Source organism: Oncorhynchus gorbuscha, linkage group LG18 (assembly GCF_021184085.1).
Source record: "Oncorhynchus gorbuscha isolate QuinsamMale2020 ecotype Even-year linkage group LG18, OgorEven_v1.0, whole genome shotgun sequence".
Lineage (NCBI taxonomy): Eukaryota > Metazoa > Chordata > Actinopteri > Salmoniformes > Salmonidae > Oncorhynchus > Oncorhynchus gorbuscha.
Window position 1 is genome coordinate 57,628,247 of NC_060190.1, and position 27,090 is coordinate 57,655,336.

General features: G+C 43.4%; 1 protein-coding gene across 3 annotated transcripts in view; it reads right to left on the minus strand.

Annotated features, from left to right (window-relative positions):
* LOC124002942 (succinate--CoA ligase [GDP-forming] subunit beta, mitochondrial-like) overlaps positions 1-25,723 on the minus strand; it is a 124,703-nt gene extending 98,980 nt beyond the window's left edge. For all 3 annotated transcript variants that reach the window (XM_046310795.1, XM_046310793.1, XM_046310796.1), the window contains exons 1-2: positions 25,599-25,723; positions 4,591-4,732 (exon numbers count right to left, since the gene is read on the minus strand). In XM_046310795.1, coding sequence (XP_046166751.1) covers positions 4,591-4,732; positions 25,599-25,682 — 226 coding nt within the window. In that variant the 5' untranslated portion in view covers positions 25,683-25,723. The remainder of the gene's footprint in view (positions 1-4,590; positions 4,733-25,598) is intronic.
* Between the last annotated feature and the right edge of the window lie 1,367 nt (positions 25,724-27,090).

Here is a 27,090-nt window from a genome sequence, read left to right on the forward strand (position 1 = left end):
TGGTACAGAGCGGCATAGGCAAGATACAGTAGATGGTATTGAGTGCAGTATATACATATGAGATGAGTATGTAAACAAAGTGGCATAGTTAAAGTGGCTAGTGATACATGTATTACATAAAGATGCAGTAGATGATATAGAGTACAGTATATACATATACATATGAGATGAATAATGTAGGGTATTTAACATTATATTAGGTAGCATTGTTTAAAGTGGCTCGTGATATATTTTACATCATTTCCCATCTATTCCCATTATTAAAGTGGCTGGAGTTGAGTCAGTGTGTTGGCAGCAGCCACTCAATGTTAGTGGTGGCTGTTTAACGGTCTGATGGCCTTGAGATAGAAGCTGTTTTTCAGTCTCTCGGTCCCAGCTTTGATGCACCTGTACTGACCTCGCCTTCTGGATGATAGCGGGGTGAACAGGCAGTGGCTCGGGTGGTTGTTGTCCTTGATGATCTTTATGGCCTTCCTGTGACATCGGGTGGTGTAGGTGTCCTGGAGGGCAGGTAGTTTTCCCCCGGTGATGCGTTGTGCAGACCTCACTACCCTCTGGAGAGCCTTACGGTTGTGGGCGGAGCAGTTGCCGTACCAGGCAGTGACACAGCCTGGCAGGAAGCTCTCGATTGTGCATCTGTAGAAGTTTGTGAGTGCTTTAGGTGACAAGCTGAATTTCTTCAGCCTCCTGAGGTTGAAGAGGTGCTGCTGCACCTTCTTCACGATGCTGTCTGTGTGGGTGGACCAATTCAGTTTGTCTGTGATGTGTATGCCGAGGAACTTAAAACTTACCATCCTCTCCACTACTGTTCCATCGATGTGGATAGGGGGGTGTTCCCTCTGCTGTTTCCTGACGTCCACAATCATCTCCTTAGTTTTGTTGATGTTGAGTGTGAGGTTATTTTCCTGACACCACACTCCAAGGGCCCTCACCTCCTCCCTGTAGGCCGTCTCGTCGTTGTTGGTAATCAAGCCTACCACTGTTGTGTCGTCCGCAAACTTTATGATTGAGTTGGAGGCGTGCGTGGCCACGCAGTCGTGGGTGAACAGGGAGTACAGGAGAGGGCTCAGAACGCACCCTTGTGAGGCCCCAGTGTTGAGGATAAGCGGGGTGGAAATGTTGTTTCCTACCCTCACCACCTGGGGGCGGCCCGTCAGGAAGTCCAGTACCCAGTTGCACAGGGTGGGGTTGAGACCCAGGGTCTCGAGCTTGATGACGAGCTTGGAGGGTACTATGATGTTAAATGCCGAGCTGTAGTCGATGAACAGCATTCTCACATAGGTATTCCTCTTGTCCAGATGGGTTAGGGCAGTGTGCAGTGTGGTTGAGATTGCATCGTCTGTGGACCTATTTGGGCGGTAAGCAAATTGGAGTGGGTCTAGGGTGTCAGGTAGGGTGGAGGTGATATGGTCCTTGACTAGTCTCTCAAAGCACTTCATGATGACGGAAGTGAGTGCTACGGGGCGGTAGTCGTTTAGCTCAGTTACCTTAGCTTTCTTGCGAACAGGAACAATGGTGGCCCTCTTGAAGCATGTGGGAACAACAGACTGGGATAGGGATTGATTGAATATGTCCGTAAACACACCAGCCAGCTGGTCTGCGGATGCTCTGAGGGTGCGGCTGGGGATGCCATCTGGGCCTGCAGCCTTGCGAGGGTTGACACGTTTAAATGTTTTCCTCACGTCGGCTGCAGTGAAGGAGAGTCCGCATGTTTTAGTTGTGGGCCGTGTCAGTGGCACTGTATTGTCCTCAAAGCGGGCAAAATAGTTATTTAGTCTGCCTGGGGACAAGACATCCTGGTCCGTGACGGGCTGGTTTTCATTTTGTAATCTGTGATTGACTGTAGACCCTGCCACATACCTCGTGTCTGAGCCGTTGAATTGAGATTCTACTTTGTCTCTATACTGACGCTTAGCTTGTTTGATTGCCTTGCGGGGGGAATAGTTACACTGTTTGTATTCGGTCATGTTTCCGGTCACCTTGCCCTGATTAAAAGCAGTGGTTCGCGCTTTCAGTTTCACGCGAATGCTGCCATCAAACCACGGTTTCTGGTTTGGGAATGTTTTAATCGTTGCTATAGGAACGACATCTTCAACGCACGTTCTAATGAACTCGCTCACCGAATCAGCGTATTCGTCAATGTTGTTGTCTGACGCAATACGAAACATATCCCAGTCCACGTGATGGAAGAAGTCTTGGAGTGTGGAATCAGATTGGTCGGACCAGCGTTGAACAGACCTCAGCGCGGGAGCTTCTTGTTTTAGTTTCTGTCTGTAGGCAGGGATCAACAAAATTGAGTCGTGGTCAGCTTTTCCGAAAGGAGGGCAGGGCAGGGCCTTATATGCTCTGGATAAGAGCGTCTGCTAAATGACTTAAATGTAATGTAATGTTATATGCGTCCGGGAAGTTAGAATAGCAGTGATCCAAGGTTTATCCAGCCCTGGTTGCGCAATCGATATGCTGATAAAATTTAGAGAGTCTTGTTTTCAGATTAGCCTTGTTAAAATCCCCAGCTACAATGAATGCAGCATCCGGATAAATGGATTCCAGTTTGCAAAGAGTCAAATAAAGTTCGTTCAGAGCCATCGATGTGTCTGCTTGGGGGGGGAATATATACGGCTGTGATTATAAATCGAAGAGAATTCCCTTGGTAGATAATGCGGTTGACATTTGATTGTGAGGAATTCTAAATCAGGTGAACAGAAGGACTTGAGTACCTGTATGTTGTTATGACACCACGTCACGTTAACCATGAATCATAAGCCCCGCCCCTCTTCTTACCAGAAAGATGTTTGTTTCTGTCTGCGCGATGCGTGGAGAAACCAGCTGGCTGCACCGACTCCAATGGCGTCTCTCCAGTGAGCCATGTTTCCGTGAAGCAAAGAACGTTACAGTCTCTGATGTCCCTCTGGAATGCTACCCTTGCTCGGATTTCATCAACCTTGTTGTCAAGAGACTGGACATTTGCGAGAAGAATGCTAGGGAGTGGTGCACGATATGCCCGTCTCCGGAGTCTGACCAGAAGACCGCTCCGTTTCCCCCTTTTACGAAGTCGTTTTTTTGGGTCGCCGGCTGGTATCCATTCCGTTGTCCTGGGTGAAAGGCAGAACACAGGATCCGCTTCGCGAAAGTCATATCCTTGGTCGTACTGATGGTGAGTTGATGCTGCTCTTATGTTCAGTAGTTCTTCTCGACTGTATGTAATGAAACCTAAGATGACCTGAGGTACCAATGTAAGAAATAACACGTAAAAAAACGAAAAACTGCATAGTTTCCTAGGAACGCGAAGCGAGGCGGCCATCTCTGTCGGCGCCGGAAGTACTAAAGAGTACTAAAGAAAGAGAGCCACTACAGGACGAGAGAGAGAGCAAACCGAGAGAGAGAAGACCGAGAGAGAGCAGACCGAGAGAGAAGACCGAGAGAGAGCAGACCGAGAGAGAGCAGACCGAGAGAGAGCAGACCAAGAGAGAGCAGAGAGAGAGCAGAGAGAGAGCAGAGAGAGAAGAGAGAGAGAAAGAGAGCCACTACAGGACAACACAGAGAGAGAGAGAGAGAGAGAGAGACACTACAGGACAATACAGAGAGAGAGCTCTTGAGCCACTACAGGACAACACAGAGCGAGCTCTAGAGCCACTACAGGACAACACACAGAGAGAGAGCTCTAGAGCCACTATAGGACAACACAGAGAGAGAGAGCTCTAGAGCCACTATAGGACAACACAGAGAGAGAGAGAGAGAGCTCTAGAGCCACTACATGACAACACAGAGAGAGAGAGCTCTAAAGCCACTACATGACAACACAGAGAGAGAGAGAGCTCTAGAGCCACTACAGGACAACAGAAAAGTCCATTGTGTTGGTAGAGATAAACAAGAGATTACAGCAGCCAAAGGTTCTGGCCAGAGTAGGTCTGCCGAGGGCTCAGTATTTGGGCCCCGTCCATCCGGCTGGCCCACTCTCTCAGCGCTGAGAGAGCACGACAGGGACTGTCACAGAGATATTACACCTCCTCCTTTGTTTATCTTGGCCTGCATCAACGCCAAACCACTGAGAAAACCCCTGGCAGACCCTTAGCACCCAACATCTCACTGGACAAAAACAATGTGCTAGAGAAGGGCCGTCAAGGACACTGAATTATAACTTGTGTGTGTGTTAAAAGACAGACCGAGCGATACAGTGAAAGAGAAACTGAAAAGAGAAAGTGTGTGAAAATAATTAACATGGTTGAGTGGGGTGATGAGAATAGAGCCTGCATGATCACAGAGCACAATGAACTTGGGCCCCGCTCCCAAACACACCTCGTGCACCCACACCTTTAAACTTGATAACACTTCAGCCAGGATGAACCACAGCAATTTGCACATCTGGAAGAGAGCTGGCTGGGGATTGCTATGCAAAGAGAGCTGAAACGAAGTCACAGTGTCAGGAAACTTCTCAAACAAACTGCAGTACAGAAACACCACAATCACCACCAGTATTGTTTGATAAACTTAATAAATGCCACTTCTTCAACCTGCATATTGTACATATAGTTCTAGTGTGAATGGTAGTGTCAGTACTCTGCAGTGTGTGTTAGTATGATAGCCACTCACTGAGTCTCTTGGCGGCCTGCAGGGCGTCGGGAGGATTGTCAGCCACGTAGAAACGCTGGACAGTCACCCCACTCTCCTGCATCAGCTTCTTGCTCTGGTACTCCTGCAGGTTCAGCCAGCGCCTGGAACTCACCCGTGCACACTGCAGACAGAGAGAGAGAGAATGGTTGACATTTTTTGATAAAGTAACCAAGTATTTCACTGAAGAAATAACTAGATATACACCCAGTAGCTAAAAGGAATCCAAAATCAGGTAACGCAGCTGTTGATGACGACTTGAATATAATAAGAAATAAAACATGGTTTTCTATGCCCCTCAAATTTAATAGTACTAGGGACTAACACTAAACAGGCACAGGTTTTCTGTGAGGCGTAGTAGTGGGATTAGGATCCCCAATTATCTGCCACCAAGACAGTGGTTTCTCTTACTGGGGTCCAAACAGGAATCAAAGCACAACAAATAAAATACGTAATGTACTGTATATAGCACTACATTTACATTACAATCGAGTAATTTAGCATCCAGAGCAACCCACAGCCAGTGGATTCATCTCAAGATAGCCAGGCGAGACATCCACGTATAACACATAAGTACATAATACAATACAAAAAAAACATACAGATGTCTGTGTGCATCTTCACAGTCCCCGTCATGACGTAAGGTGTTCTTTTATCATTTTTTTAAATGTAGTTTTATTACTAGTTTACCTGTTACCTGGGGTGTTACCAGGGGTGTTACCTGGGGTTGCAGAGAGTTCCATGTAGTCATGGCTCTATTGAATACTGCACGTTTCCCAGCCTCTGTTCTGGACCTTGGGACTGTGAAGAGACCTCTGGTTGCATGGCTTGTGTTCTACCGATGAGTGCCCGTCTGAACTATGTGCCAACTGCTTGAACAGATGGTTCGGTACCTTCAACACCTCGCACAAAGACCAGTAGTGCTGAGGTCAATCTCTCCTCAACTTTGAGCCAGGTGAGACTGACAGGCATGTTGGCATCCTTGATGCCAGCCTGAAAATGTCATTCCTCTAATGACATGTTTTAAATTAAGCCAACATGCGCAAAGATGTCTTTACACTGCACAAGCTGTTGTTTGAACATCTGGTTACATTCAGGAATGATCCATGCAGCCCAGATGTTCTTCAAGGTTTGACTGACTCTGTTAAGAGGAATAGCCATACCAGGTGTTTCTGATAAAGTCTTGTTTACATTCAGGAATGATCCATGCAGCCCAGATGTTCTTCAAGGTTTGACTGACTCTCAGTTAAGAGGAATAGCCATACCAGGTGTTTCTGATAAAGTCTTGTTTACGTTCAGTTCTCCAGGGTGCACTCATTCCATTTCAGTCTCTCAGTCTTGCCCCCATCCCCCCCCCCTCCATCCGCCTCTCCCCCATAATGAGACAGGCAGACAGGCCTAGGCTATGTTAAAACTGTTTGCTCAGTCAGCAAATGCAGCAAGGCTGTCATGCTCCAGCTGTTAGCACTATTAAAAAGACATTGGGTTTTAATGTGAGACACTTGTGTTAAGGTTGGAATCCCTCAGTGTTGTCAGGTCGGCCCATTACCCTGAGTGTGTGCATTCACAGTGCAGTCAGTCTGTTTTCCTTAACAATGTGAAAGGCTGCTGCAATTCTTAATTGTGACATTAAAAGGGACGACTGTGACGAGTCAAGTGTCTTGGTCATGGAGAGTGTCATTTTGGCTACATTTCTCTGCTGATAGGAGGACTCAGGCAGTCTAGCCTAAAGACTAATTCTGTATTGCAGGAGTTACATGACAGATTTTGCCTCTGCAAAAGCAGCAAACCATACTGTTCATCATCTCCAAGTCTCAAGGTTATTTGTGCAAATTTGAAATAATTTCTCCTTCCTTATTCTGTCCCTGCTTAAGAGCTTGTGTGTGGGCCAGAAGGCGTAATCCTGTCCTGATCCACTACAAGACATGCTGATGAATAATGAAGGCCTCCTCAAGTGCAACAAAGTCTGAGGGGCTGATCAAACAAGTCGTATTTCAGACATCCTTTAAAACATGCATACTGACAAGGAAAGGTTGGCTGAAGGCTGATACCGAGGAGGGGAAGGAGGGGAGGGGCTTCTGCCATTTGACTTAGTGGTGAGAGTGGTATGACAAGGCCAAGCCGTTACTCTCAAAACAGAGCTGCCTGGGAGCTCTCCATCGTTCATGAGAAGAGGAGAGAAAGGGGATACAGGCTAAGAGCACTAGGTCACTTCGCTGAGCATCCACAACTAATTTGAGTGGAGGAACTCTGAACTGAGCAAGGAAACAAGACCATCAAGAACTGGGCCTACTGTAAGGCTTACTGAAATCAATATGTTAAAATCTACGATTCTAGTCATCCATTCAATTAGTTTGATTTCAAAGTTATTTCTGAAGAAAAGGGTAGCATATAGGTGCATTCATAGAAGGTACATCATCCGTAGCCCTCTCTGGTCAACGGCATGATTGGTGAATGGTGTTAAGAGTAACCTTAACTTTCTGGCGTAGTATTGTATTAGCATGCATTGTTCACTGCTACCACCTTCTGGGTAAGGAGCACTGGAGACTTCATTAGGGCAGAAAATCCGAGCTTCCATAGAAGGTACAGCAGTATGCTGATTGGTCTCCCTCACATCACTGAATAATGAGGGTCATTTGTGGGTCATTTCCTGTGTCTCTGCCTGGAATGAAGTGAGTTTCACATGTATGCCTACTTTTATTTCTTTCAAGGGGGTGTCAGACGTTCTACTGTGAAACAAGACCATGCGACAGCCCCATGGCAGTGGCACACTGGCACTATGCCCTATATATAACAGTATAACAGTTCAATGACATGGCAACAGATTTTTATACAGCCTCACAACAGCATTTAATATGAAGTGCTTTTGACTTACACTGCCTCAATTCAAAACCCTTCTGTTGACCTAAGTTGAGCAGTGCATTTACCCACACTTAAGTTGCTGGACACCACAAACAGAGCAAAGAGGAGCTGCTCATGAGTCTCTGGGGTATCTAAAAACACAGCAACAACCAGTTTTCAGTGTGATGGATTGTTCCTCATCTAGTAGTGTGAGGTGTTGCATGTTATAAAGTGAGTGAGGGGGGGGCACAGTGTTGTGTGTTAGAGTGAGCTGGTGAGTTGTGTGTGGGGAATATCTGACCATTGTCCTTGTTTAAAAGGTGCCACGTACCTTCTCTCTCATGCCCACTTCACTAGGAGGCAAGCAGAAACAAGTTTCTTGTCCTTTCCTCATCTATCTAGTGTGAGGTTATCTCTGGGACTGCCTATGCAGTCACCTTGTAGTCTGAACACTAGCTGTGTGTGTGTGGTGTCAGGGTTAACATTAGGAAGATGTGCTGGTCAAATGTCCAGCACCACCATTTTCATTTACCAGACATTTGAGAAATGTGCAAAACTTGATTATGGTGTCCACTCACAGCGCTAAGAATGGCAAAAATCACATTTAGATTATGGTACTTAATCTTAACAGAAGATGCAGGCAGGGTAGCCTAGTGGTTAGAGCGTTGGATTAGTAACCGAAAGGTTGCAAGTTCAAATCCCCCAGCTGACAAGGTACAAATCTGTCGTTCTGCCCCTGAACAAGCAGTTAACCCACTGTTCCTAGAACGTCATTGTAAATAAGAATGTGTTCTTAACTGAAAGAGGGGAGATCTAATATGCAACAACTAGCATGGTTTACTAATATGACCAGGATTGTGCCTTTGGCTACTGGACTTAAAAAATATATATATATACCTTTATTTAACCAGGCAAGTCAGTTAAGAACATATTCTTATTTTCAATGACGGCCTGGAAACAGTGGGTTAACTGCCTGTTCAGTGGCAGAACTACAGATCTGTACCTTGTCAGCTCGGGGGTTTGAACTCGCAACCTTCCGGTTACTAGTCCAACGCTCTAACTACTAGGCTACGCTGCTTCCACAGATAGGGTGTGATGTTGGCTAGGCTACATTGAAGCAAGGTAAGACACATGCCTCATACTATGTGGTAAAACTTTCAGGTTTCCAACAATGAAGTAAATGGTTTCAAACTGCATACTGCCTCCAGCTCATTGCAAAGTGGTGTGTGACGCGCTGATGTAGCCTACGTATGTACTGTATGCTGATGTGGCCTACTGTAATCAAATCAATCAAAAACTGAAAAATTGGGCGTGCAAAATTATTCAGCCCCTTTACTTTCAGTGCAGCAAACTCTCTCCAGAAGTTCAGTGAGGATTTCTGAAAGATCCAATGTTGACCTAAATGACTAATGATGATAAATACAATCCACCTGTGTGTAATCAAGTCTCCCTATAAATGCACCTGCACTGTGATAGTCTCAGAGGTCCGTTAAAAGCACAGAGAGCATCATGAAGAACAAGGAACACACCAGGCAGGTCCGAGATACTGTTGTGAAGAAGTTTTTTGCACGCCAAATTTTCAGTTTTTGATTTGTTAAAAAAGTTTGAAATATCCAATAAATGTCGTTCCACTTCATGATTGTGTCCCACTTGTTGTTGATTCTTCACAAAAAAATACAGTTTTATATCTTTATGTTTGAAGCCTGAAATGTATTTGATGCACTGACGATTTTTCAGGTTTTCCCACTTACAAAGCATGTAGAGGTCTGTAATTTTTAGCATAGGTACACTTCAACTGTGAGAGACGGAATCTAAAACAAAAATCTAGAAACTCACATCTGATGAACAAAGAATAGCAGTAGCGTAAAATACGATTTGGCGGGTGGTGGATGGGAGTGTGAGTGTATAGGTAAAGTGACTATGTTTACATGATAGAGTAGCAGCAGCGTAAACAAGGTGTTTGGGGGGGCAAATAGTCCGGGCAGACATTTGATTACCTGTTCAGGAGTCTTATGGCTTGGGGGTAAAAACGGTTGAGAAGCCTATTTGTCCTTGACTTGGCACTCCGGTACCGCTTGCCCTGCGGTAGTAGAGAGAACAGTTTATGACTCGGGTGACTGGGGTCTTTGACCATTTTTAGGGCCTTCCTCTGACACCGCCTGGTATAGAGGTCCTGGATGGCAGGCAGCTTAGCCCCAGTGATGTACTGGGCCATATGCCCTACCCTCTGAAGTGCCTTGCGGTCAGAGGCCGAGCAATTGCCGTACGACACACAGGTTAAAAAACACTATTACGCAATGGGATTTTTTTCTTCTCACAGAGAATTGGCCGGTGCCAATTATTTATAGGCTTTTCTAAAAGATAAAAAAACATTAAAAACTGGCTAACGAAACCCTAGTGTGTGTGTGTCAGGGCTCTACGCTGACCCTTTTGTTTTTACACAGAGCACACAACGAAGGTATTTAGGACTAAAATGTCACACTGTAGAGCCCTGTGTGTGTGTTATATTATAGTAAGTGCACACACTGAGTGTTATGAAGTAAGCAGAAAGAGCCTACAGTGTTTCGGCCTAATAACGCCTGCCTCTTAAAAATAATAACATTGAAAAATGAGAAGTGGTGTTGGCTCTCTGTGGACTCAACAGGAGACATCTTTAGGATGGAATGGGCTGCTTTTCAGAGCTAACATTGGCTTGAGAGTTCTTCACAGTAAGTAGATCATTAACCGGCTAGCATGAGTTGGCACAATAAAACCAGTGGAGCTCAATATTAATCTGACCATTTCTGACAAAGTCTGCTGAGGAGAAAAAAAAGTTATTTTCAAACTCATTTTAATTTCTGGCAACTTGAAAAATACCACCTTAAATAAGCAGCTGTCGTGTACCTGGTGAACAGTTGGAGAGGGGGAGCAGGAAAAACCTCAGAGCGATTAGGGATGACTCCTCTCTGTCACCAAAGAGGGAGAAAATGGAGGGGAAAAGGAGAGGAAAAGATCCTAAAACAACAGCTGCTGAATGCGAACTGGGGCTGGTTGTGTCCCTCCAGGCACTGACAGTTACCTTGTGACAAACAATACAGGAGTGGGATGCCAACAGCACTTTATCCCCAGTACACTAACTGAGAGACCCACATACCAGTACACCACTGTAATACCAAGGAAGGACTAAAGCCACACTTTACCCTGCCACGCTCATAAATAGCCCTTTTATCCCATTGCCTGTTCTCTCAGTCTGAAGGGAGTTATTGATGTGGATTTCTTTCCCCACAATGGAACCACATGCAGGAATGCATGATTAGTAGTGCTGGGAATTGCCAGTGACCTCACAATTCGATATTATCACGATACTTTGGAGCGGATACGATACGCATTATGACTCATGATTCTATATGTATTGCGATTCGATACTGCAATTTTATTGCGATGTGATGTTTAAAACGTATTGCTCACCATATGTCTGCTGTAGAGACAAGAGCATGAGAAAACTAGTTTCGATCAGTCATGGAAATAAAAGGTCTGAAAACATGTTTGCTCACTTTTTAAAAAGAAGATAAAGAACAAGGCGAAGGGACAACTAGCGCTAGCTAACGCTACCCACAGTAGCAATTTAAATTTAAAAAATATTAATTGATACTTCAAGTCAAATATCAATATAATATCATCCAAAAATAATATCACGATATATAACTATCGATTATTTTCACCAATCACTAATAGGGTTGGTAGGAATGCAGATACCGTCCTAATGTTTCTGTACCTAATGTTTCTGTAACACTGTGCCCCCCCTCACTTCCGGGTATATGGTATTACCGAATGTGCACACAAGGGGCGCTGCTTTAGCTTTTTGTTGTTGTTATGGTATCCAAAATCATACCGTCTATATTTTGAAATATACCATCTGTACTGTATACCGGGGTATGACCCAAGCCTAATCACTAATGATTAGTGTTTAATTTGTCACAGGAAATGCTAGTGTCAACATTTGAAATGCTGAGGCACCAGCATTAACAGTGTTGTTGCAATATCAGTATCGCGATACTACAATACCAGATTTTCCATGGCAAAAAAAGAAAACACGAAGCAGACTGAGCTCTATGGTCCTTTAAAACCTACTTAGGTAAAATATTGTGCTATAGCTCGCAAAATAAAACAAATGTGACTGTTCTTTCCAACAATTAGGACTGTTTTCCTCAAGAAATGTAGTCCGCTTCCTGTTCTGCTTCCTTTGTTTCCTTACGTCTTAGTATCGAAATACTGGTATTGTGACAACACAGCGTGAGAGCGTTTATATGCTTGCCATTCCTATTCTCTTTGAAAGTAGGATATTCTCTGGCACATACGTTTGAGCTTTGCAGGATTCCCTTTCATTCCATTTAATTTCCTGTTTGACTTTGGCAGTAAAATGCTGCCAAGTCAAGGTTAAGTCACTGCCAAGTCATGTGTAGGCTAAATCATGTAGGGTGGTGGTAGTAGGGGAGTGAGTCGTGCTTGTGTTGCAGGCCTGCCCCGGGAGAGAGAGAAGTGAGTGGAGGATTTACTTGCAGGAGGCTGCCCTCCCCAGAGACACTCGCTCTACAGTAATTATCTTCATCAGTGCTCGAGACAACCTACCAGGCGCTATTAAATACCAGCAGCCTGTGCAGACTCATATACAAACTGACACACAGTCCTATATACTGCTATATATCAGGCAAAGGCAAGTCATACTTAGGGCCAAAAACACATCCACAGACTCACATCCAACCTCTACCCACTGAAGCAGAGAGTATGAGAAAATGGGAGAGAGACAAAGAGAGAGAAACAAGAGGAAAAAAGGGTGCTAGGGGAGAAGGGCCATGCCCGAATAGCCATACTCGCATCCTAAATAGTAGGCAGTTTGAGTATGCTAAGTATACTTTATATGCCCAGATGATTTGATTTTGACAACAGCAAACCAATTAGATATGGGGAATGTGCTACCGAAAATAACAAATAGCAGGGAAACAATGCAATCACTCACGCGGGACACATTCTCAGCATGACATTTTTCTATGTTTAATGGTATGGGACATTTGGAAAAACAAGTACGGTTTAAAGGACGTGTTCAGCTCTTCATCTAGTAGAATTCAATGCACACGTTTCCACAATGCATTGGAAGAAACTGGGCTACTTAATTGGGAAGATGCAAAAGCTTCTGCATTGGTGACCAATGTAGGCTAAGTAGTTTTGTTGTGCTTAAAGTAAATGCATCGTGGGCTACATCTTTGAAAAGATAAGTATTTTTTATACTCTGTGGATTTCAGTTTTTTCACTGAAAAGTGTTTATTGGGAAAGGCGGGTACCTAGTTAATTGTACAACTGAATGCATTCAGCTGAAATGTGTCTTCCACATTTTCCCAACCCTTCTGAATCAGAGTGGTGCGGGGGGGGCTGCCATAATCGACATCCACGTCTTCGGCGCCCGGGGAACTGTAGGTTAACTGCCTTGCTCATTCTTCTCTTGGCCTTCGGCAGAGCTTTTAAACTAAATCACCATCTTTTGATTTCTTAATGTGTCGGCACCGGGGACTTGGGATTATGCTGCGTTATTGATGTCATCTTAATCACGCATTTTGATTTGAACATATGGATTGTTTTAGTTTTGCAGGCTAGGCCGTTTTGCAGGCTATTATTTTATTTATTTGGTCAAGCCTTACCAGGCATTCTGATCTAGTTCCCAATGATCAGTAATTTAGTTTATTATGCTACTGTCCAGAAGGTTCTGAATTTGTGATGCACCCGACTGTCCACGTTTTTCTGTGTAATAGCTTTTTGATTTGAATATTTGATAAGTTTTTGTGTCTAATAGGCTATTTGATTGAATTTATATACAGTACCAGTCAAAAGTTGGGACACACCTACTCATTCAAGGATTTTCTTAAAAATTTTTATATTGTATATTAAAAGTGAAGACATCAAAACTATGAAATGACACATATGGAATCATGTGGTAACCAAAAAAGTGTTAAACAAATAAAAAATATATCTTAGATTCTTCAAAGAAGCCAACCTTTGCCTTGATGACAGCTTTGCACAGTATTGGCATTCTCTCAACCAACTTCATGAGAAATGATTGAAGGAGTTCCCACATATGCTGAGCACTTGTTGGCTTCTTTTCTTTCACTCCGCGGTCCAACTCATCCCAAGGTATCTCAAATGGGTTGAGGTTAGGTGATTGTGGAGGCCAGGTCATTTAAGTAGCACTCCACCGCTTTCCTCCTTGGTCAAATAGCCCTTACACAGCCTGGGAGGTGTTGGGACATTGTCCTTTTGAAAAACAAATTACAGTCCCACTAAGCACAAACCAAGATGGGATGGAGTTTCACTGCAGAAATCTGTGGTATACATGCTGGTTAAGTGTACCTTGAATTCTAAATAAATTACTGATAGTGTCACCAGCAAGCACCCCCACACCATCACACCTCCTCCATGCTTTACGGTGGGAACTACACATGCGGAGATCATCCGTTCACCTACTCTGTGTCTCGCAAAGACATGGCGGTTGAAACCAAAAATCTCACATTTGCACTCATCAGACCAAAGGACAGATTTCCACCAGTCTAATGTCCATTGCTTGTGCTTCTTGACCCAAGCAAGTATCCATTTAATATTGATGTCCTTCAGTAGTGGTTTCTTTGCAGAAATTTGACCATGAAGGCCTGATTCAAGCTGTCTCCTCTGAACAGTTGATGTTGAGATGTGTCTGTTACTTGAACTCTGCGAAGCATTTATTTGGGCTGCAATCTGAGGCTGGTAACTCTAATTAACTTATCCTCTGCAGCAGAGGTAACTCTGGGTCTTCAATTCCTGTGGCAGTCCTCATGAGAGCCAGTTTCATCATAGCACTTGATGGTTTTTGCGACTCAACTTCATGTTTTAAAGTAACGATGGATTGTCTTTTCTCTTTTATCTTCTGTATACCAACCCTACCTTGTCACAACACAACTGATTGGCTCAAACGCATGAAGAAGGAAAGGAATTCCACAAATGAACTTTTAGGTTAATTGAACAACATTCCAAGTGACTACCTCCTGAAGCTGGTTGAGAGAATGCCAAGAGTGTGCAAAGCTGTCATCAAGGCAAAGGCTGGCTACTTTGAAGAATCTCAAATAAAAATGTGTTTAACACTTGTTTACTACACAATTCCATACGTGTTATGTCATCGTTTTGATGTCTTCACTATTATTCTACAATGTAGAAAATAGTAAAAATAAAGAAAAATCCTCAAATGAGTAGATGTGTTCAAACTTTAACTGGTAGAGAATGTTAGTTCATTTTGGTTTCACTAATAAATATGATGAAATGGAACCAAGTCCTTTTCATATAGGATAGATGGGCTATGGTATAGGTTGTATGCGATAGTCTGCCTATAACCAGCATGAGTAGGCCTATAAATTAATTCCTATTCTATTCAGAGTTTAAAAACATTTGTCAAATTTGAAATGAGCTATTATCAGGCTGGTTAATGTGATGCGTGTCTGTTGAATTTGGAAAGATCCACCCACACTCAGCCAATCAGGAGGCACTACTGAGTTGCGGCTGTTGCACACTTTTCACTAAACGGCACGTACGATGAGTAAATAGTATGCAGTACGCTAGTATGGGTATTCAGACATGGCCAAGGTCTCATTCATTGTGAAAGTGAGAAAAGGACATGTTCCTGAGCGGCAGAGCCATAAAACATGAAAGGCTATAACTGTCACTGGAAATTAGATCTTGAGAGAGTTCACCTCAGAGGGTATGCATCAGTGAACACATTTAGTGCTCTCTCCTCTCAGTCTTTACTCAATAGGCTATAGCCGGGCAGTGACTAGACACTTCACAGGTCTCCATTAACATAGCCTATAGGGCTTCTTGTGTTTGTTAGTTTTATTTTATGCTGGAGGTATTAGATCAATTAGGTTTAGGCTAATCTCTTGTGGAAAAACTACGTAACAAAATAATTCCACCCTGCTGGTATCTTTATCAAACACTGTCCCTGTCTGACCATCAACATTGGTCTTCACACCAAAGTATGAGAAATTGTACAGCGAAAGATCTGGCCACCAAGTTCAAGCGATAGCAAAAAGTACTTTTATTGGTAAAGACCACAATATTCTGTGAGGGAGATGTTTTCTTTCAGCAGGCTTACAGCTAAAATCTTGACATTCAGCCAGTGATCACAAAATGGCAGAGTAAAGCACTTCAAGATACAGAGATGAGCCATTTTTACTTTAAGCTCATAACCTACCCCAATATACAGGCTAGAACTTATTTCAGTCTTTATTTTTTACAATCTTTTGACTACTAGAATATCAATAGTTGATCCTCGACCATCAAACAGCCAATCAAATGACCTGAATATAAAGCCTAAAAGGGAATGAATATAATATGGGCCTAGGCCCAATACTCGTCATTTTGCCACAACAACAAGGGGAAAAATGCAACAAGGCATACAGTAAGTTACCAAAGTCATTCAAATAAATTGACATTCAAAAATGAATATAATTAACCAAAAACAAATGCATAAAGAACCCAAATGTGCTGAGTGAAGCATGTGTTGCAGCGGCCCATACGGCTCCTCTCTGTAAAGCACACAGAGTTCCTGTCTGTCCCCATACAAAGGCAGAGAGCAGAGGACAGTGCTGTGGCAGCAGCTGCATTAAATTGTGCAGTGTCGCAGATGCTCCACCAAGGAGTGGCATAAAAGGACAGAGCCAGGGCAGCAAGCACACTGCTCCTACCTCAGAACTGGCATATGGCATTCAGCAGACTCAGAAGCACCCTCAGCTCTGACTTTCAAGTGGTACAAAATGACAGCGGTTTAGTAAACTCTGTTTTTTTGTGAGCTAGGAACAATGTCATGCAGAAGTATCATTACTTAGAAAGGAGGATGTTACTAACAGGAGACCTATTCTGAGTCAGCCTCATCACACTGTAGGGCTAGCTCATCCAATTCGGCTAACACAGAAACACGCATAAGTAATTGGGTACACCTGCCATAAGATATACAGTACTATACACTGAGTATAAACATTAACACCACCAGCTCTTTCCTTGTCAGACTGACCAGGTGCAAGCTATGATCCCTTATTGGTGTCACTTAAATCCACTACAATCAGTGTAGATGAAAGGGAGGAGACTGGTAAAATAAAGATGGTCAAGCCTTGAGACAGGTATTGTGTACGAGTGTCATTCAGAGAATGAATGGGCATGACAAAATATTTAAGTGCCTTTAAATGGGGTATGGTAGTAAGTGCCAGGCACACCGGTTTGGGTCAAGAACTGCAACGCTGCTGGGTTTTTCACACTCAACAGTTTCCCGTGTGTATCAAGAATGGTCCACCACCCAAAGGACATCCAGCCAACTTCACACAACTAGGGGAAGCATTTGAGTCAACATGGGCCAGCATCCCTGTAGAACAGTTTCGACACCTTGTAGAGTCCATGCTGAGTGCAACTCAATATGAGGAAGGTGTTCCTAATGTTTAGTATACATGTATATTTTAGCCCTACTACATAGAACAGGAGCACTCCCCTGATGGCTCACATCACTGTCTAATCCACAAAATGGCCTTAAGGCCTTGTCAAGTAGGCTACATATCATGAAGTAGGCTAGGCCTAAGCTATTTCCCTATTTTAGGCCATGCTTTGATTGAGGGGAGGGAAATCCTACATGAACTGAAGGAACGCTCCCAGACACACAACACAACAGGACATTTCTAGAACAGAACTCTGTTGATGGATGGGGTGAAGAGCCCGTGCAAACGGCAGAGAGGAAAATCAATGCTTTATTAGGACACCTGGACAGAGACCAACATCCTCACTCATTCACTCTTCAGATGCCAAATCTAGAAGTATTATTTCATGGAGTGGTTATGTTGAACTTTTTGATGTATGAATAAAAAAAGCCTCTGGCATGCTCCATTAAGGGCCAACGGCTGCATTAATGCAGAAACGAAGAATGAACATGGCCCTTCAATGGCCCTGTCCTCAAACCCTCTCAGGGAAGGCTATCATCATTAGCATGTCTCAGAGGCTGGACATAGTGCCCCTCCATTAGGAGCACAGAGACCGAATAACTCAATATGTCGATAGGGGATTGATTCTGATAAGAGCCCTTGCATTTTTTAACAAACATATTCATGAGCAAATCTGTATGGATCCAGCATAGCTTTGGGAATAGGAAGAGAAGCTTATGGGAGTCTAGTCAAGGCTTTATTTAAATAAAACAAATATACTTTGAAATTATCTCAAGGTCTCCTAAATGACAATATTTTAGGGTGAAGGGAAGAGATGGCCTAGTTATCCAGTACAGTAGGCTATAGCCAAAACACAACACCTAATGAGAGGTGTGAGAAGGACATCTTGCAACTAAATGGTCTTTAGAGAACAGGATTTTGATTTAATGTTTCCATTCATGTCCACTGAAGGAGGTCTCACCGAAATGTACAACTCTGCCTTCAGCCACACTACTTTGTTCAACACCTGCTCTACATGCTACACAAAAAGTGCATAGTCATTTATGTTTTTAAATCTTTGTTTAACAAAAACACCTGAAAAAGTTGTACGATATCATGCTAGTCTCTCTCCTCTTCTGAACCGGATATAGAGCCAGCCAGACAGCTTACAGAGGATGTGTATACAGCTCTGAATCTCTTCTAATACAGTGGCGTCCCCAGACGTCTCCCAGGGTTAAAATCCTCATTACTAGTCATGACCAGGCCCTAACCCTTTGAAATTACTCTGGCTAATTAGCACCAACGGATGGCCTCCAAGTTAATTAACTGGAATTCTCCTAAGGGGCATTATCAAAATGTTTAAGAAATTAACACATTGCCAGTTTGCCAATTGTACGTAATTGATTGGTTCCTATTCAGGTTTTGAACTCGGGCCCTTTGCCTCCGTTTAGCTAACCATCCGGGTAGAGTTAAAGGGGATTGGAATCCTGATCCATTTACAAGAGCAGAGCCCGAAACGTGGGTAGACACTGCACTGACTTGTTATAAAAATCACTGCGTGTCCTGATTGTAGTTAAATGTTTTCCAGCTAATGAGGAGGCAGTTTGCTATTAGTTCTGACTCATAAAGATGAGCTGTATTGCAATTAGACAGCCACTGCATGCTAGTTAGCAGTGACGGTGACGACACATACCCTACACTTAAGGAAATGGAGAGCATAAAGGCAGAATGATTTGAATTTGCAGCATAAAAACAGGCCAATGTGAGTAATCTGTAAATCCCCACATAAAACCAATCATGTAGTAATATCATGCACGATGAAGCATTAGGAGCCTAATTCAGATCAGGATTTATTCAGAAAAAAAAGACATAGTCTTCAAATTAATGGACTAATTAGGTGTTGACAGACACACACACACAAACACACCCCTCCAATAGGGTGATGATGGAATCCATTTGAAATTCTCAGGGAAGTGTTCCTGCTTTAAGCCAAAACTGATAGGACAGTGGTGATTCTCTCTCACTTTCTCATCCTTGCCTCCTACCCTCTTCTAGAGAGCTGTAGAGGAAGTCAAGGTCATGTCCCGGCCATTAGGGGAGTTAGAGGACATCTGGAGGAGGCTCCAATTAGGCGCAAACCATGACGTCAGTCTGTTTGGGATGGGAACAGTGCAGTGGTAGAGAGGAGGAAGGAGCAGTGCTGTGGTAGAGGGGAAGGAAGAGGAGGCAGGAGCAGTGCTGTGGTAAAGACGGGAAGGAAGAGGAGGCAGGAGCAGTGCTGTGGTAAAGAGGGGAAGGAAGAGGAGGCAGGAGCAGTGCTGTGGTAGAGAGGAGAAGGAAGAGGAGGCAGGAGCAGTGCTGTGGTAGAGAGGAGAAGGAAGAGGAGGCAGGAGTAGTGCTGTGGTAGAGAGAAGTAGAGGAGGCAGGAGCAGTGCTGTGGTAGAGAGGGGAAGGAAGAGGAGGCAGGAGCAGTGCTGTGGTAGAGAGGAGAAGGAAGAGGAGGCAGGAGTAGTGCTGTGGTAGAGAGGAGAAGTAGAGGAGGCAGGAGCAGTGCTGTGGTAGAGAGGGGAAGGAAGAGGAGGCAGGAGCAGTGCTGTGGTAGAGAGGGGAAGGAAGAGGAGGCAGGAGCAGTGCTGTGGTAAAGACGGGAAGGAAGAGGAGGCAGGAGCAGTGCTGTGGTAGAGAGGGGAAGGAAGAGGAGGCAGGAGCAGTGCTGTGGTAGAGAGGAGAAGTAGAGGAGGCAGGAGCAGTGCTGTGGTAGAGAGGGGAAGGAAGAGGAGGCAGGAGCAGTGCTGTGGTAGAGAGGAGAAGTAGAGGAGGAAGGAGCAGTGCTGTGGTAGAGAGGAGAAGTAGAGGAGGCAGGAGCAGTGCTGTGGTAGAGAGGGGAAGGAAGAGGAGGCAGGAGCAGTGCTGTGGTAGAGGGGAAGGAAGAGGAGGCAGGAGCAGTGCTGTGGTAGAGAGGAGAAGTAGAGGAGGCAGGAGCAGTGCTGTGGTAGAGAGGGGAAGGAAGAGGAGGCAGCAGTAGTGCTGTGGTAGAGAGGGGAAGGAAGAGGAGGCAGCAGCAGTGCTGTGGTAGAGAGGGGAAGGAAGAGGAGGCAGGAGCAGTGCTGTGGTAAAGACGGGAAGGAACAGGAGGCAGGAGCAGTGCTGTGGTAGAGAGGGGAAGGAAGAGGAGGCAGGAGCAGTGGAGCATGGCTACAGGATTTAGATCATTGAGATTTGCTTCATCTGCAATGCGAGGGACAACAGGACTTAATTAGCTGCAGACAGGCTTAGCTGGAGAACAAACCCAAATCTCTGGGTCTCCACAGATAGGACAGTTAGCCATTATCATAGCTAATAAGAGACGTCATAGGGACACATAATTGCAGGTGTCAGTTCTATAGGGAAGATAAGAGTGAGGAACAAGTTGTAGATGCTCCATCTCTCACTCTGGAATGATTTGTGCAGGAACTGGGTTACATAGGTTAGGTCAAGGTCAATGCCCTACAGTAGCCTATAACCTTAATGTGTTTATAATATTGCTCTTCATCCTTCCATTTTAACTGCTGCCATTTCCCAGCATATCCCAAATAACTGAATTGACTGGGTTGATGTGTGCGTGCATTCATTCATTACCGTACATTCTTGCTTTGCAGGCTGCCAAATTCAGAATGATCGCAGCCCTTCTAAATTATTGAAAAAGCCTAAACACCTCTTACGAGCTACAGAAATGGCTATTAACCTTGGCGAAATGATATTCAAATCCAGTTATAGCTAACTGTACTGTATCCCTCGCTGGGAGGAAATGTAAATGTGTTCTTGCTGTAGACAGATGGGAAAGCCGCCTGGCGTTTGAAGTTCCAGCAACCAGTCGTCGCAGTCCCCACCCCCCCACTAAAATATTCAGGACGGTCTCTCATTGAGCTCCTTTCTCCCTGCCGTTTCCTACTCAAACTGACGCTGGGTTGCAGCACTACGGGGCCAGAGAGCTGTGACACCTTAAAGAACGTGGCAAATGTTTACAAATTCAGCACGGTGAGGCGACAGTGAAAAACAGCTGGAGGATTATCTCACTGTGCAGACAAGAATTCAGGAGATTTGATTCATGAGAAAAAAAACAACCTACCCCTCTCTCTTCCTCATACACCATCCATCTGAAATATTGCGATTTCTTGCGCATTGTTATTGACAAATCATATTTAAATGTAATTCCCTATGGAGCGGACAACTGTCATTGCCGATGAGACTCCATTGTGACACTACCTGCCAGTCAGTCAGTCATCCTGCACGGGCTCTGATACTGTGCCACAGACAACAGCATCCTGGATTGTTACTTTTATCCCTTCGGCAGTGGGCTCGTAAAAGAGAGGGTGTCAAAACCAGGTGCTGTAGCCAGAAAACTTAGATTAGAAGTTCTGCATGAGTTGACCACTGGGGGAGAGAAGTGGTGCTGAAGTCAATGTGTTCCGTCACAGACTAAAACAATCAATTGTTTGGAACGCTGGCAGATGTCCAGGCTCCTGCAGATTGCACGTAGATGAGGTCTGAACTAGAGGTCGACCGATTATGATTTTTCAACGCCGATACCGATGATTGGAGGACCAAAAAAAGTTGATACCGATTTAAAATCGGCCAATTCTTTTTATTTATTTGTAATAATGAAAATTACAACAATACTGAATGAACACTTATTTTAAATTAATATAATAAATACATCAATATAAATCCATTTAGCCTCAAATAAATAATGAAACATGTTCAATTTGGTTCAAATAAAGCAAAAACAAAGTGTTGGAGAAGAAAGTAAAAGTGCAATATGTGCCATGTAAAAAAGCTAACATTTAAGTTCCTTGCTCAGAACATGAGAACATATGAAAGCTGGTGGTTCCTTTTAACTTGAGTCTTCAATATTCCCAGGTAAGAGGTTTTAGGTTGTAGTTAATGTAGTATTTATAGGACTATTTCTCTCTATATCATATACCTTTGACTATTGGATGTTCTTCTAAGCACTTTAGTATTGCCAGTGTAACAGTAAAGCTTCCGTCCCTCTCCTCACCCCTACCTGGACTCGAACCGGGAACACATCGACAACAGCCACCCTCGAAGCATCGTTACCCATCGCTCCACAAAATCTGCGGCCCTTCCAAGGGGAGCAACTACTCCAAGTCTCAGACCGAGTGACGTTTGAAACGCTATTAGCGCGCACCCAGCTAGCCATTTCACATCGGTTACACCAGCCTAATCTCGGGAGTTGATAGGCTTGAAGTCATAAACAGCTCAATGCTTGAAGCACAGGGAAGAGCTGCTGGCAAAAAGCACGAACATGGTATTTGAATGAATGCTGACGAGCCTGCTGCTGCCTACCACCGCTCAGTCAGACTGCTCTATCAAATATCAAATCATAAACTTAATTATAACATAATAACACAGAAATATGAGCCTTTGGTCATTAATATGGTCGAATCCGGAAACTATCATTTCGAAAAGAAAACGTTTATTATTTCAGTGAAATATGGAACCGGTCGGTATTTTATTTAAAGGGTGGCATCCCTCAGTCTAAATATCGCTGTTACATTGTACAACTTTCAATGTTATGTCATAATTACGTAATATTCTGGCAAATTAGTTCGCAACGAGCCAGGCGGCCCAAACTGTTGCATATACCGTGACTCTGCATGCAATGAACGCAAGAGAAGTGACAATTTCACCTGGTTAATATTGCCTGCTAACCTGGATTTCTTTTAGCTTAATATGCAGGTTTAAAAATATATACTTCTGTGTATTGATTTTTAAAAAGGCATTGGTTTTTATGGTTAGGTACAGTCGTGCAACGATTGTGCTTTTTTCGCAAATGCGCTTTTGGTAAATCAACCCCCTACGTTGCATCGATCATATGCAACGCAGGACACGCTAGATAAACTAGTAATGTCAACCATATGTAGTTAACTAGTGATTAAGATTGATTGATTGTTTTTTATAAGATAAGGCTCTTCGTGGAGTGCAATGAGAGGCAGATGGTTGGTGCGTTGGACTAGTTAACCATAAGGTTGCAAGATTGAATCCCCGAGCTGACAAGGTAAAAATCTGTCGTTCTGCCCCTGAACAAGGCAGTTAACCCACCGTTCCTAGGCCGTCATTGAAAATAAGAATGTGTTCTTAACTGACTTGCCTAGTTAGTTAAAGGTGTGTAAAAAAATAAAATTAAATAAATTAAATAAATTAAAAATAAATAAATTTTTAAAAATCGGCCAAATCGGTATCCAGAAATACCCATTTCCGATTGTTATGAAAACTTGAAATCTGCCCTAATTCCGATTAATAAGTCGACCTCTAGTCTGAACACAAGGAGAGGCTGGGGGCGATTTAACCCCTGAAGCAGAGGGACATTTTTAAAATCTCCAGATTGTATTCTAGCCCAGATGGGTGAAAATGGCTGAGCTCTGCTTCATCAAGAGTTAGGCATGGTGGTGTTGTCAATAACACCAGGGTAACAGAAAATACCACAATAGATCTGCCAAGAGATCATCTATCTAATGATATGCAATCGAAAAGGTTAAACAAACCATACAACTATGCACAAAGACGCCTTAACAATTTCCATAGAAAATTGTACAAAAACACATTTACATTACAGATGCAAAGTTTGGAAACAGAGTGACAGTGCCAACGATCATTCTGTTACAAACTTTGCATGTGCACCGTTTTTCAAGTATGCCTAAATGTGTTTGTAAAATGTTGTGGAAATTGGTAAATGTAGTCCTTGGGCATAGAGTTGTATGGTTTGTTTAACTTTGCAATCATTGGTTTTAGTTTGACATACATTTTCAAGTGTCTCAGCATCACAATACCTAATTTATCACACACACACACACCATGGAAACTAAGGTTGCTTGCATCATCTTCAAAATGTTTGACTTAAGAAAATATAAAGATGTGCAATGTAAGACAACTTGACAGTGTGTGCCTTCTCATTATCCCAAGCCTTCTTCCTGATAGATGAAGCTAGTCCCTAGCTACTAAAGCTAGGCTATGTCTCATTATGCAGTACCAACGAGATGAAAATATATGCTTACTTAGCACTATACACAGAATACCAAACTAGATTTTCAAGCAGCATGTACCCATGTTGGTGGTCTGTCTACTGCGCTTGCTAGGAGAGTACTGTTAGTGTTAGCCTAGTCGTGGGATGGTAAGTGATTCAGTAACTGTGTTTGGGGCTTCAGACAGATGCTAGCCTATACTGTGGGTAAAAGTAGGTATTAGGTCAACTGTGCCCCCCTTATATCTCACCTGTAGATAAAGGGCAATAACGCTAATGACAATGATCATAACAGCAATGATGATTTAGCAATAAACTCTGATAGCTAATTGACTCCATCATTTAGTAAGGTTAATTAGGCTGGGCTACTTGAAAAACACATACACAGCTATTTCAGGTCAATTAATATTAGAAGAGAGAATAATTAGACTGCAGAACTAGGCCTATATTGAGCTACATCAATATAGCCTTCTGTATCTATCAATAGGAGATAGCAGTGACCAGGGGGAATAGTCCTATGACTCACTCAGCCACCTTCAAACTGTGGCCACAAATAGCCCATCCTCCTTTCAAAAACATATTCCTCACAACACTGCTGGAATAATTGTGTGAATCTATATTAGTGAGGTCTGGATATAGTAAACAAAGACATCAAGCCTCATCCACTCCCAAGTTATGCTCTATCCCCAAGTGTCACTGACAAACTGCGATAACTCTGAAAACATATGTGATGATGCACAAAGTGCAAAAGCACAAGAGAAGAAGTCAACATAGGAGACTCCAAAAGTCCAACTAGCCTAGGCTAAAAGAGGCACCGGCAATCTATGCTAGTTTGAGTACATATGATGCAACTTGTTTCAATCTGGTTGCCCTTAGTGTGCTGATTGACATGCTGTTCTGCAATCTCATGGCCTAACACGTTACTATTTTGTATTCTTAGAAAACGTATCCACCAAATGTAAAAATATTCTGATTCATCTAACAAAGTGTATTATAAACTAGTGACCTGACTGAAGTTGCAACTGGGAAAGAAAAATCTATTTCGCAACAATCAGTCAAACAGGGACACTTTATCTACATACATTCTGTTTAAAGTACAAATAGGAAACAACCTTTGCGCCATTACCCCATCTTGAAAGCTGACATTACTATTAAACGCTATAGAGGCATTTAAGTCAATTGGGGTCAAAGGTAGAATAGTGAGTTTCCCAGGGAAAAACAAAGGTCAATCAATATCACATAACAGTTTAATTCATTTGAGGCACCTCGATTTAATTATTTTTAGTTGGTCAACCTTGCAAATAAAATGCTGTCTGCCACACAAATAACCTCATTATTCAGCAGTTCTATACTATTGTCAATTAAACTTGATACTCAAATCACTATGTGCAGTACAACAATGGCTAGAATGCATGCATGATGCTCGTGACTAAAGTCTACTGACAGAGCTCTAGTGTTCTAACAACAGTTGTCTTCCATGGAAATATGTTTCGTTTTAAGATATTTCATTTCAATTGCATCGATGGTTAGGTAATAATGGACTGTTACAACAGCGAGCTGTTTCTCAATTTTGATCCGTGAGTTCTGGCTATAGCAGCGAGTTTGGTGAGTTCTCAGTGACAGTAAAAGCGTAATGAAAAGCCTATTGTCAACATTTTACATGATGTCAGTACCTTGAATTTGTCAAGAAATAAGTACTTAGCACTTGCTCCGTGTAAACCTCTTGCTACAGCCTGTGATGCCATGGATGCCGCCATGTTGACGGGGAAAGAGAAAGACCGCGTGCGCGCAATCTGACCGCGGATAGGAAGGCTGGCGGAAGTGGGCGTTACAATAAAACCACATTTTCGCCACGACAATCTGCCTGACTTGCCAATGTATTATGCCTCTGTACCAGTCGTTAAACAGAAATGTAACATTTCAACGATAAAATATATGAAAAAAGTGCATATTAGGCAATTGACAATAAGAATATTTAGATATGCAAAATCAAATTTTATTGGTCACATACAATGGTTAGCAGATGTTATTGCGAGTGTAGCGAAATGCTTGTGCTTCTAGTTGCAACAATATCAACAAGTAATCTAACAATTCCACAACTACCTAATACACACAAATGTAAGTAAAGGGATAGAATAGCAATATGTACACAAAAATATATGGATGAGCAATGACCGAGCAGCATAGGCAAGATGCAATAGATGGTATAAGATGCAGTATATGCATATGGGATGCAAGTTATGTCAGCATCATTATTAAAGTGGCATTAATAAAGTCACTAGGGATCCATTTGTTAGAGTGGCCAATGATTTCAAGGTCTGTATGCAGGCAGTAGCCTCTCTGTGTTAGTGATGGCTATTTAACAGTCTGATGGCCTTGAGATTGAAAAATAGCTTCAGTCTCTCAGTCCCAGCTTTGATGCACCTGTACTGACCTCGCCTTCTGGATGGTTGCAGGGTGAACAGGCAGTGGCTCGGGTGGTTCTTGTCTTTGATGTTCTTTATGGCCTTCCTGTGACATCAGGTGCTGTCGGTGTAATGGAGGGCAGGTAGTTTGCCCCCGGTGATGCGTTGTGCAGACCACATCTTCCTCTGGGGAGCCTTGCGGTTGTGAGCGGTGCAGTTGCCATACCAGGTGGTGATACAGCATGATAGGATGCTCTCGATTGTGCATATGTAAAAGTTTTAGGTGACAAGCCAAATTTATTCAGCCTCCTGAGGTTGATGAGGCGTTGTTGAGCCTTCTTCACCACACTATCTGTTTGAGTGGCACATTTCAGTTTGTCCGTGATGTGTACGCCGAGGAACTTAAAGCTTTCCACCTTCTCCACTGCTTTCCCGTCGATGTGGATAGGGGATGCTCCCTCTGCGGTTTCCTGAAGTCCACGATCATCTCCTTTGTTTAGTTGATGTTGAGTGAGAGGTTGTTTTCCTGACACCACACGCCGAGTGCCCTCACTCCCTATAGGCTGTCTTGTTGTTGTTGGTGATCAGGCCTAAACTTGTTGATTGAGTTGGAGGGGTGTGCATGGCCACGCAGTTGTGGGGCCCCAGTGTTGTCTCTCAAAGCACTTTATGATGACAAAAGTGAGCGCTATAGGACGATGGTCATTCAGTTCAGTTCCCTTTGCCTTCTTGGGTACAGGAACATAGGTGGCCATCTTGA